Source organism: Euwallacea similis, chromosome 2 (genome assembly GCF_039881205.1).
Source record: "Euwallacea similis isolate ESF13 chromosome 2, ESF131.1, whole genome shotgun sequence".
NCBI lineage: Eukaryota > Metazoa > Arthropoda > Insecta > Coleoptera > Curculionidae > Euwallacea > Euwallacea similis.
Window position 1 is genome coordinate 4,430,828 of NC_089610.1, and position 12,908 is coordinate 4,443,735.

Consider the following 12,908-nt stretch of genomic DNA (forward strand, 5'->3'; position numbering starts at 1 on the left):
TCTCCAGTTAATATAACTTGAATGCGACTTAAGGGACCAAACTGTTGTTGGAAGCGTAATTGCCCAACAGCGGTGAACTGTTTGGTATGTTGTGCTCGTCCTTTGATCGTTGGCCAATTAGAGGAGATGCTCCGAATTTGCATAATACGAAAACATCAGACAATCATGGAGATTTGTTGGAAAGCCATTAGTGATCCCTAACTATAACGCCAATCATGAGTGTAGTAAAAAAAATTCAGATTAGAATGACTATTTCCATTATACAGGGCGTTTGGTTCGCCGATACATATCCAAAAGAGGATGGTAGGCACGGTGATTTTGAACGTATTTGACCATATACAACATATTTCGTAATACTAACGATATGAAGCAGTGTACGCTTCCACGTATCTCCATTTGCAGTATACAAAAAACGAAAACAATGGAGATCAGCTGTCGCACTGCATTAGCTCTGGCATGTTGCCGGCTTGGTTGAAAGCTCTCAGGTTAGTTCAGGTTAGCATAGATTTGCAAATTATTTGAAATAATTTTGATTGCAAACTTTAAATAACAATCAAGCAACCTGGCTGTTTAAAAGCAAGCCGGCAACATGGCAGAGGTGACGCAGTACGACAGCTGATCTCCATTATGTTTACTTCGTTTTTTGGATACTATAAATGGAGATGTGCGGAAACGTACACTCCTTCATATCGCTAGTATCGTGAAATATGCTTTATACTATTCTACAAAGTGTCACGTACATCGATATATTGTCATTTTTCCGGATTTTACTAAATTCGCTGTTCAAGCCAAACCAAACCAATGAAAAGCACAAAGCGACCTAAGACTAAGCAGTTCCGAATTGACCAGGTTCACTAACGAAGAGATACGGGTATTGGTTGCTAATAAATCAATAAAAAATAAATCTCTATTTGGAAAAGGAAAAGTGAGAATCATAATGGGAATGGAGTATTCAATTTTAGACCAAAAACATCCTTTGAAATTCCTTCCTACCTGTTGCGGTTTCGCCACAAACTTGATTTTTGTGATTTATTGACCGGTTGCGCTTGGGCCCTGAACATCAATCATGGGCCCGGTGTCATAGAAATCATAGATGCAATAGAAATTTGGTTTGAGACGCTTTCAAAGGTGGGAAATGAAAAAAATATATTGGTATTTTTATGAACGTGTGTGGGTCACATGGGTGGTAACCTAAAAAAATAGGACTTGCGTTTGGATGGCCAAACAACCAATAGCTGCCCTTTTCTCAAAATTCTTAAACGCCTGATCGTGAAACCTCGAACACTCTGTATACAAAGCGAGTCAGTTTACACCGTCAAAGCTCGGCCGTTCCAGAGATAATCTTAGCTTGTCTTAACTATGTCATCTGAACATGTGAGTAAATATCTCAAAAACTAGGTGAGCTGTGCGGAAAATACAAAAAAAAACGGAGCCCTGAAAAACAGGAAGTTGATACACTGAACTACCAGGAAATCTTCGACCTTATAATTTGCATGGTACTGCTTAATTATACCGTTAGATAATAAGTTTATCTAAATTGCATTAATTTAGTGCGACTGGCAGTGGATCTCGAATTATTGCGTTACAGTTAACGAACTGCATTCGCTTGTCTATTTTAAACCAATTTACAGGCTTATTATTCGTCAATATTGAATGGGGCTTGAAGCAGTATTGCCAATTACCAATCGGCTAACGAAAATTGATTTTTGAAAGCTAATTTTATGAAAATTAAAACTGCACAAAGGTGTACATTTTGAGATTACTAGTTTCGAAAGCTGACACGATGATTGATCATTGATGATCAATTGAGTATCATGCTTTGGTCTGGTTTGCCAGAGGTAAAAAAAAATGAGGATATTAATAGTTATTTTAAGCCTACAATTGTGGTTTTCAAATTATTTGAAAAAAGCAGAAAATGCGAAGCGACAAAATTAAACAAACATTTTTTGCGCCTGCACGGATTATCCCATTAAAAAACTTTTATTTGGAGGTCATCGTACTCAAGACCGACCATCATTCCGCAATCTTTTCAATCTTTTAATTATAGCCGTTTTGGCCTAAAATGCTTCCAAATTTTAAAAAATTGAATGTACCGCATAACCGTTCGAGGCTACAATTGGTCAGAGTTAAAGTCCAAATTAAACAAACAGAAAGTCGTCAACAACAAGCATAAAAAAAGAATATCACATGATAACTATTAATACGGTTTCCATTGATCGTTTACGGAATTAACTCGTAAATAAGTTAAAAGTTGCTTAGAAATTAGCAAAAAGAGGAAATTAATTTGACATGGAGTTTTTACGCGCCAAGTCGCCTACATACCCGGTATATGATATTATGTTTTAACCAGGATTTTCAGGTGAAATGAAAGTTATTGTCGCCTAAATTTGCTGTTGTTTCTGGGTTAAGGAATCGAAAAAGAAGGTTTTTATTAAGACTTCTGCAAATTCTTAACGTCGAAAGTCCAGAATTTGTGTTATAATAAGTTTCGGTCTGGATTTTTGATTTTTAAATGTTACCATGACGGAAAGCTCAGAAAAGGGAGAATAAATTACTTTCATTTAAATTTGTTGACACTTTTAAGCTAAAAATAACAGAAAAAATGGGGGAGAGAGGAAGACTTTAAAAAAATTTGTAAATTTTCTTAAAGTCCTAAGGAACCATGTTTAGGCTCTGATTTACAAAAGTTGACGAATGCTGCGAAAATGGGAAATATACTTTTGTGATAAAATTATCAAAAGGTGTTCGTAATTTTGACCTGGAATAGGGCTCAGAAAAATAAAATATTTTGCACTGCATTTTCTGCTCTTCCTTAATTAGGAAACAGCGTTTCACGTTAGTTCTAATATACTCGGAATATTTAACTTGTGAAGCTACATCATCAATCCTGATGCCATCTGTAAATGGCAGCATGTCCTAATTAAGATTTACCTTTAATTACAAACTTGTATAGGTTGTGTTTCCTTAGGGGTTGTTTACATTCTTGGTAAAACTTAAGCGGGCGCTACACCGTTTAATATTAAATAGGTTTATAACGAAGACTACGTTTTGTCTCAAGAAAATGTGTGTGTGTTTTTTTTTTTACTTTAAATATGGTAATTACTTGACGGGCTTTGAACATCAGAATTGTGGTCCTGAAAACTTCACTTTTGAAATACCTCTGGGCTTTAATAAAAGTTTTTTCATCCTGGCTAGAAGGACTTCTTCTCTATCATACACATACACTCATCGGCAAAAACCGACTCCACCGAAATTTATGACAAGACCTTTTACATAAATATTCATTTATTCAACTCAACAATGATAAATGGGGTGAAGACATGGGTTGAATACGAAATCAGCTTATAATTTGCAGCTGTGCAGATCTGAAAATTAAGTATAGTTTAATCTTCTGAGGATCACTTGGGCAAATTCAAAGCTTATTTGCGGTTCAAAGGAGAGTCTCTAGGGTTATCAAGCAAATCAAATACTTAAATAGTTGCAGAGGTGAATTTACAAAACTTAATGTTATGACAGTGAATGCTCCGTATAATACGTGAATGGTTGAGTTTTTCTTTTAAGTAACGCAAATATCTTCAATATTGGATATTAACATAAAATGATGTTTACTTCAAGGTCGTACACGAATCGAATAAACGCCATATCCGCATTTGAGGTTGCGCCACTTTACAACATTAAAAAGGAGAGAAGGAAATGAAGCAGCAAATGAAGGAAAAAAGTGTGTTTAGGGTGTTTATTTTCGTGAAATGGGATGTTTTATTCAGTATAAAAATGCTTTTAAAAAAATAATTAGCTATACAATTTCTGCACATGCGCGCTAAAGAGCTGAAGGAATAATTTATGTGTATTAATGGTCGATTAATTATCTCAACTCTATTAACGTGCTCGCTTCGCTCACGCCTTAAATCATTTTGACTATTAATCGCGTTCATTAATAAACAAAGACTTATTGATTATATAACTAATCATCCAAAATTCTGGAGTTAAGGTTCTAAGCCAAGGCTTAATTGACAGAGATTGAATGATTAACAGAATTTTTATTAATTTGTCTTCAGTCTCGATAAAACATTTTGTCGCAAAATTTTATGAACTACAGCTCTTCGCCGCTGGTTTTGAATTCAAGAAGCTTTTGGTACCAATTAATGACAATGTAATAAACACTCGCTATACCTCCAGAGCAACGAATAAAAAAAGGCAAACCTTTTGAAAATACCGTTTAACTTTTTTCCAGGCTAAAAAACGCTGAAAATGTCGCAAAATCTCGATCAAGGCTATTAAATTACATTATCCTGAGAAATCGAGATTTATCTTGAATATCAAATGCAGTGCATTTTTTTGCCCCATATTGTATAGTTCTGAAAGCATTGGTTTAATTAGAGATTGACCTATGTGTTGAGATATTTTGAGTCTCCATAGAGAACAAGAAATATACACTTCTACAGAGTAGTGAGAATTTTATTGAGTACGTCCTTATGGTACGAGTGGAAAAAATGAATTAATTTACGAAAACTAAAAACCAGGCCAATGCAATTGACCTGCCAACTAAGGTTCTTAAAATTAGACAAAACACATGTGCAAGCAACAAGAAAGAACTTTCACCAAGGATTACCTCAGTCTGACATCATAAATAAAGGATTGCCAGATGAGTTCGCATGTGGCCATTCTTAGAAAGAACCCAGAAAATCTCTAAATTCTTGCAACATGAACAAAAGGCAAGCAGAAAGAAAACATTCAAAGTACAAGCAGTGTCGCATCATAATTTCAACACTATGGATTTTACTCTAGAAGATATGGCATTTTAGTGCCCACAAGAGGTGGGAAACTGAAGCATAAATGATAAGCTGACTGGGGCACCTGAGGATTTGGCAATAAAATGAATTTGTGTGTGAGCAGCTTGTACGACTTGCAGGAAGATAAATGTTCGTACGAAAGCTAAAACAGTATTTCATGCCAGCTTGACTCTAAGCGCACTTTATATTCATGTTTCTTCAACATCGAGGTATTTTTTTGAAATTTTCAAAACCTGCAAAAAATCGCTTACGTGTATCATCATAGCGAATCCCCAAAAACTCGGAAAAGCACTTCATCTTTGCGACAGCTTCGAAGAGCGTGGGTGGCCAGCACAATATGTTGTCGAATGAAGCGTTGCAAAAACCGTCGGGATGAGTCTTCAAAAGCTTCAGAGTTTCATTATAGTGTAACATTTCGCAGCTTTCCTGTGTAATATTGGGCCTGTAAAAAATGCACTTGTTAATGGTACTTTTTGGGCTTCGATTTGATTGATAGGAGGTAAGCAATCCGCAATCCAGGAAAGTCATCAATTTTGTTGCAAACGTGGGCCAATACTTAAAGTTGTTCACGTGAAATATGGTCTCAGGGTTAAAAGAGGTATCGTTATAGATGAAATCCTTACAGGTTTTATTTTGGGAATACAATGACGGACCGAAAGAAGTCCTTACAAATGGAGCAACCTGTGAAAGGATAAATTCTCCATGCGCTACAATGAAAATCTGGGCAAAGCCTTCGATCGACAGAACAGTATTTCCCACGAAAGATTTATGTGATACAATATTTTCCGAGTTCTCTATTTTCATACAATTGTGATATACATATACGTACATTCATATAAACAGTTCAGAGCTATTTACTTATTTATTGTTGCCGGCCCAGTATTTATTTATAACACATTTCCGCTTGAAATAGAAGCAGAGAGTAGGTAATAGATTCAATGTGAAAGAAAGGTAGGGTAAACAATAATATTATTTCATTGTATAAGCAATTCCTAATTGGAAGGATGACTAATTGAATACTTTCCTGTGGAATATGGTAGAAGTTATACTTACTGGGCAGTCTGACTACAATGCCTTTCCGTAGATTTCCAAGGGAGAGCTCTCTTGCTGTTTTTTTACCTTGAGAATTGGGTTGTACAGGACGTTTCAATTTAACTACACACTATTGGTATTCATCGATTAAATTAGCAAGCCTAAAAATATTTCGCTTTTGATGGGAACTTTCTACCTAGCACCTGGGACTTTTTTCACCCACATTAGCACGTTTTTTGAATTTTGAAAATCATTCAACACTTTTTATTTTCATGTCCAGGAAACTTATCAAGCATTACCTACACATATGTATGATATGACAAGGAGATAAGATAGCCGTGATAAGAAAACATTTATAGAGCCATCTTTCTACCTCACTCGTGAAACAGCGTGTGGCGTCTTCCCCACATGATGGTACGAAAGGTTCTTACAACTGATGGTACTTGGTAGGTACTGATGGTCTCGTACTTCAAATTGGTATGTTCTTTGCTCGTTACGTACTTCAACGTTATGGTTAAATAAGGATGAAACATACCAGTTTGGGCACCCGAAACACAAAACTCGCCTATCGACGCCCCCCGCAATTAGACGGTTTTTGCGCGATGACTAGTGAAGAGTCGCTGAAAAGTCGCTTTCTCTTGTGATCCATTTGGAAAACTTGATTTCCCAGAGGCAGTGATCACACCTTCAAAACGCTTAATCCTGCATCAAGCCCAGATGCTTAAGTCTTCGTACACACATTATTACCTGCTGCGATCGCAAACTTGTGTGCTTAAAATTGAGTTGAAGAGCTCGTTTTAATGGTTGACGGCATTCTGCCCGGCGAGAACTTTCAAGGGAAACTTGAGAAGTGCGGACGTTTCAGCAATTTGATGTTTATCAGTGGAAGATTACACAATTAACTTGAAAGTTTTCGAACGGATTTATTGATGAAGGGGCCCATTCACAACCTAAGCGGGCGACTTTTGTAGAAGTCCGACGCTATGGAGCTTTTGATTTAAAACTGTTGCCTGGAAGTCCAGGAACGTTTTGGCAATTACGTAATATGTTGACTAAGGTTTTTATATGTTTTTGGGTCATTTTCATTGAACATTTTTAGCATTGGCAAGTCACGGTTAAGGCGAAAATTCAGCATAAAGTCCACTGTATTTTTTTTTAAATTTAGGTCTAAGCGATGCGCACCGAACACTAGTAATTTCGTTTTTATTAGCGAGATTAAGGTTTTTACAGTTGGAACAACAAACCTCTTAACTTCCATCCTAGAGATCTACGCAAGAGTTTAATTTTAGCTTCAACTAAGCTTCATTTGCAAGGAGACGTTTCTTGAAATATTGTATAACTAAGCAAGCATATTCCTGCTTTATATGCCTGTAAATCATTTTTTAATGCCAGGAACAAAAAGTGTTCCTTTGTCTTTAACACTGTTATAAGACTTTAATTAAATAAGAATGCGAGAGAATCATGATTTTTATCTGACAGATAAATCCAGTTTTTTTCAATTTCGTAACGCCCAATATTTGCTCACATTTCATTAAAATTAGATCTTACCTGTACACGTCTGGCATGCTGCTGCCATTCCCTATAAATCCAATGTATCCAGGACTAGATACCTCGTGGTCCATAAGTCCGTGGTCCTGTTGGATATTGGGTTCAAACCAGTAATTCTTACTGTCCATTTTACTAAATAGTTTCACTTCACCTCGATTACCTTCAATGCGCAATTGGTTCACTATTACGAAGATTGTAATACACCTCGTGTAAAAACAGTTCGTAGACACAATAGACTTCGCGAATCCGCACTATTTTCATGTTCATGTTAGAGCCTTTTGTTTGTTGAATCTGGAATAAACGGAAAAGAAATCAGTCAAAACGTGTACAGGTATTAACGGTTTTTGAATCTTTCACTTGGCAAGTTAATTACTACACTGAATACGCTACTATCATTGTTAAAACATGGCGAATCCAAGTTTATCTGGTGTTTATTATTCCAAAGTTATTCAAATATTTGGTGTTCTAATAGCAGCCAGGCAACAACATATTGTACTCCACACGTTCAAATATTGTTTCTGGATCAATTGACACACATAATAAGAATCCTAAAGGCTTTTGAACGTTTCGGTCTGTTTTCAGAGAGATGTGCTTTTGTGAATACAAATCAATTGATACTCTAGCTGTTATTTAATAACTGTATTCATCGTTTCAGAGTTATTGCCATTGCAAGCGAGCTTTTTAACTTCTGGAAACAATGAAGTCGAAAATCGCATCACGGAGCTTAGGCGTTTCTAATATTTCAGCCTTCGGACGTCCCGGAGGCAAACAATTTCCGAACGGAGTATATTATTTCGCGTTCCAAAGTTTTTCATTTTATTCATCGGTAATGAGTCAAATGATTGAGAGACCTGTTAATCAGTGTTACGCCCCCCTCACACTCCCCTGGTTTTCTAGCAGGGCAATAGCAGCATCCTCTTCTTGTGATAAATCGAGCTTTGGTTTCAGAGACATTTTCATTGGCCTGTTAGTGAGCTTCACCGCAGCAACCCATCTGAACACCATAAATTGGGCCATGAGCATGATTGTCGCTCGCATGTTCACTCTTGCAAAGTAACCGTAATGGGTAATTAAATAATCGAAACAAGGAAATATTCGTAAAGAATGTAGTCGTGAGGCGCTAAACTCCGAATGAAATTTGCGCCTATGCCGTTTGAGGCCTGAAAATTTCCCATCGGAGAACAATAATAATTGGTTCACTGCATGTGAATGAGATTTAGATCTTGAACGAATGAGGCAAATTTATTCTTTTCCCGCGAAATTTCCGGTCTCGCGAACTGCAACGACACATTTTACCAGAAAACTTTATCAGCGATTCAAACAGGAAATCTTGGCGGCAATTGTAAAATCCAGCATGAATAATCGCTCTGTGTCGTAACACCAGGCAGAATATCTACTTGTTTGTTTGTTCAATTATAAATAAAAATCAGGCAAATATTGCCGCATTAAAATTTGTCTAAAACCAGTTTTGTATGCCTTGTTAAGACTCAATGAAAATTCGCACAAGCACATCATAAAAGTCTTTATCTCGAAGCAGTGTATTGCGATAGTAATCTCGTTGGGCATAATATCTCGATTAACAGTGTTTATGTCGCGTCATGAATAATTAATTTAGTACGTGCTTACATAGTGATACAGGACAATATTTACGAATGAAAATTTGTATATTAAAGCTCGAATTAGCGCACACAGATTTATGATCGTGGAGGGAAGGAAGCCCTCTTTGGAGTCGCGCCATCGCTCATTTGGTTGATCCCATCTGGGTTTTATATTAAGTGTCGTAAAATCAAGAACGAAGAAGGAAAAATTTATATTTTCTTTGCAGCGTTCATTAGGGACTTTATTGGCTAATGCGGGGTATAAAACCACATATAACGGCCGGAATGGGTCACTTTAGTGTCCATAAATGCTTATATTGTACCATAATAATTGTTATTTGTGTAGGCATTTCAGCTTAGAATAAATTAGAGGGCTGTTTGTTCGGCAATAGTGCCCGTCTAGGTGTAAGTTGGCAGTTATACAGTTGCAGAGAAATAAGTAGCAACAACAACAAGCGGCACTACAATATCACATTAATAGGATCAGCTTGAATTGTTACTTAATTCGGCTTCAAATAATGCGGGTTGGCACCTGGCTTTGGGACTACCTATTTGCTAATGGGATCGTTAAATAAACCTCGCAGTAAACGTAAGGCGTTGATTAAAATGTTCTTTGCTTACACTGAGTTCGGTAATCGCTCCGGACACAGTCCATCTAGTCTCATTCCATATTAGGCACGTAACTTAACAAATTCAGTTTTATTTGGAAGATGGCATGTAAACTTCTGCGTATAGACTTACAGCCTTATGTTTGTCTTTGATGATCGAATAATCAGTAAGAACGCAAATAATGATCATTCATAAAGATCATATGACTTGACTATTTGCCTTGACTTTTTCTTATGCCACACATTAAAAATTCTATTTCTGTTGTAAATAACTTAAGGCAACGAATTCGTGGAAAAAACTACCAAATTAATGTAAATTCTGCTGTTTGAATAATTTTACAGAAAGTATTGAAAGAGGAGTAGCGTTGTGTTTTTAACAGTTGTTATTCTTTGATGCGTAATATTATTTAGTCATCTTAGGTCGGTCAGTCAGTAATTCTTTAATAAAAAGAACAGATTTTACAGCTGCATCTAATTTTTTTTATGAATTGCCCTTGGGATTAGAGGCGATTTCGGCGCAATTATCAGTTTATTATTAATATTTCGGCGCGTAGTATTATATTTGGTACCCCTAATTGGTATGTTCTATTTATATTTAGGCTCCTGCATAGAACGAAGAAACAATATGCCAATTTTAGGTACCAGACGCCTTCTAACAGCCGGCCAAAATCACCTTTAACGCATGTATTACTTCCCGACAATAGTTTCAATATTGTGACCTATCTTTTACACATTCTCACATGCAGTTAATGACATTGACAATGGATAACGGTCGAGTGATGAAGTTTCCAAAGACATTCTTCGGATGTCCAACCCCTACTCGAAATTTGTTTGATGACCACCGGTTCTTATTTAGTTGTTGACGGACAATTGTCAATGCATTTCGTCAGGCATCAAACTGATTCCTCTATAGAAAATAAAAATACATTAGCTACGTTACACTGCACTTTCCAGAACTCCCATAAATCACACCTCAATGTGATCATCTTATATGTTAATAAAATCGCAAAACTAAACAATAAAAGCGTCCCAAAAGCAATTATTGGGGCTCGGCAATAAGCTTCTTCTGTAGGATGGCAAATATTTGCGAAAAGCCGCACCGTTCCTCAAATCTAATACCTATATGCACACCTGAACCTGTGCCACTGCCAAAACAGGTTCTCTGAGGAGATAAGATCAATATAAATTTGGTTTGTCTTTTCGCTGACCTAGGATTCTTGTGCATTTATGAAGATTTGAGACATGCAATCGGGCCGCTTGCTTGATAAGAAACTATATTAGATTTAGAATTGCGAAAGTCACATATTCAAGAGATTTTTCCAGACGCCAGCCCCGTGATTGATTCAAATGTCCAATTTTTTGCCAATTTATTACTCCCGATAACTGCAATATTTTTATGAATTCTAACACTCCGAACTCTCCGATATCAAAATTTATTCCGCAAAAAACCCGTATCTCTACTAACGGTTTTCGAGATATTTTCGATTAAATTTGAAATGAGAAAGCGATTTACGAATTTAATAGTATTCATGAAGCCTTCTGGCGTACCTTGGGGAACTGACGGCTTGATGAATTGTAACTTCTTCAGATAAAATGCAAGTATCAGAAATTAATTCTGCTAAACTACGGTTTTCCTGAATAACACGTTCCAAAGCTCTATATTTTATAAGATCATGTACAGGGCTTTTCAAGAGAATCGGAACGGCCAAATTTATATCTGAGAAATCGACGGGAAAAACTTGAATTTTGCACTTGAAAACTTCTCGATGCGACCTAAAATTTACAACATTGTCAATTCTTTGGATTTTTCAAAAAATCCTTAGTTTTTTTTGTTATTTTTTTATTATTCGCGATCTTTTTAATTGATATCGCAATTTTTGTCACACCTGCGCACAGTGCAACATTTTTAATTCGGACATCCGGTAACTCGCACGCTGATTTTCAACGTTCACAATCGGGACCCGTTTTTTGAACCCGGACATCCGATTCAGGAAAATGTCGATGCATGCCTAAGGCAAACAAAATGACCGCGCTATGAAACACCACTAAACCCCAAATGATATCTGTGTAAAACATTAAATTCATTCACAGTGCCTGGTGTGAGACGTAGAGAATTCCCGAAAAGCTTGGCAAGCTATACTTAACGAGAAGCTTCCGTTGTTTGAAGAGACACTGACAATTTAGTGAAAGGAGTTGGCTGCTTTCAGGCTCTCCTGATCTTCGCGCTTGATAGTTTAATTCACTTAAACTGATCCGGCGCAAAAAGGTGCGAACCGCGAAGCTCTAAATAATCATTTGTGCCTCAATTGTTACTTATACACTTGTGATACATATTCATCAGTTACGTCATCAAGTTGATAATATCACTCGAAAACGCTTTTCATACAATTCGCTTTTGAGTTGATTAAATTTGCAAATAGCTGAAATTTCCGTTTCACAGTCCCGAGTTTTCCCTACGGGGATGCCATATACACTGAAATATTCTATAAATATATTAAAACAGTCTATACATTCAGTTCCAATTAACCGGTATTAGCAAATTCGATTCGCGAACGATAAAAGATCCGTCGTTGTGACCAGCCTCAAATTTGATATCTTAATGAAACCAAATTCGATTCGGATTTGCCCTTTCACCCGTGATAACTATAGCAATAACAAGTTAATCACTACCCTCTTTAGAAATTCTGCACTGCAACACCTAAACTAGCCACCTGTGCTTAATTCTCCCCATTGTCGATTTTAGGGTAAATTAGTCATCATTAGCTTTCATAACGTGACCCTTATTAAACAATGACGAGGCCCCATCACGAAATATTGATGTGCACGCCTAAAAGGATACTTATGAAAGAATGATATTCTTCTTTACACGGAAGAGGTTTGTAAGTGCTCCTATAGGCCCCATATAGTAGTAACTTATCGTTAATCATATTATAGGACTGTTCCCAACGATCCAATCTACCGAGGGATAATTATTATTAATCTGTATAGAAAGAGGTCCTCAATTCTCCCTAAATTCAGAATTATATTCCAAATTTCTCAGTATTACAGGTGCAATTGTGGTTTGGCATTTGATGCATGTTTATGGTTTTTGCAAAACAGTAATTAGCTGTTGATGCAGGCCACTAATTAAATTGTAATCAACGTTCAACAGAAAGACCACTGAAACTCCGCGGAGTTTTTGCATGTGTGGCGTATGAACTCGCCATTTCCTGTTGATTATTAGCCAAGGTGCCCCGCTTGTTTGATCACGTTATTACGCCGACAGAGTTAACTGGCAAAGCAAATCGAAGTTGCTAATTTGTTCCGATGTTTGATGGTTTAAATGGCACCTA

General features: G+C 36.7%; 1 protein-coding gene across 6 annotated transcripts in view; it reads right to left on the reverse strand.

Annotated features, from left to right (window-relative positions):
- LOC136416265 (diuretic hormone receptor-like) overlaps positions 1 to 12,908 on the reverse strand; it is a 102,231-nt gene that overhangs the window by 38,161 nt on the left and 51,162 nt on the right. For 5 of the 6 annotated variants that reach the window (XR_010752696.1, XR_010752695.1, XM_066401400.1 and 2 more), the window contains exons 1-2: positions 7,371 to 7,732; positions 5,042 to 5,232 (exon numbers count right to left, since the gene is read on the reverse strand). Coding sequence is in view for 4 of the 6 variants with exons in the window: in XM_066401400.1 (XP_066257497.1) it covers positions 5,042 to 5,232; positions 7,371 to 7,498 (319 nt within the window). In the remaining 2 variants the exon portion in view is untranslated. Of the gene's footprint in view, positions 1 to 5,041; positions 5,233 to 7,370; positions 7,733 to 12,908 lie in introns of those variants that run through there. The other variant, XM_066401373.1, reaches the window with a different exon arrangement.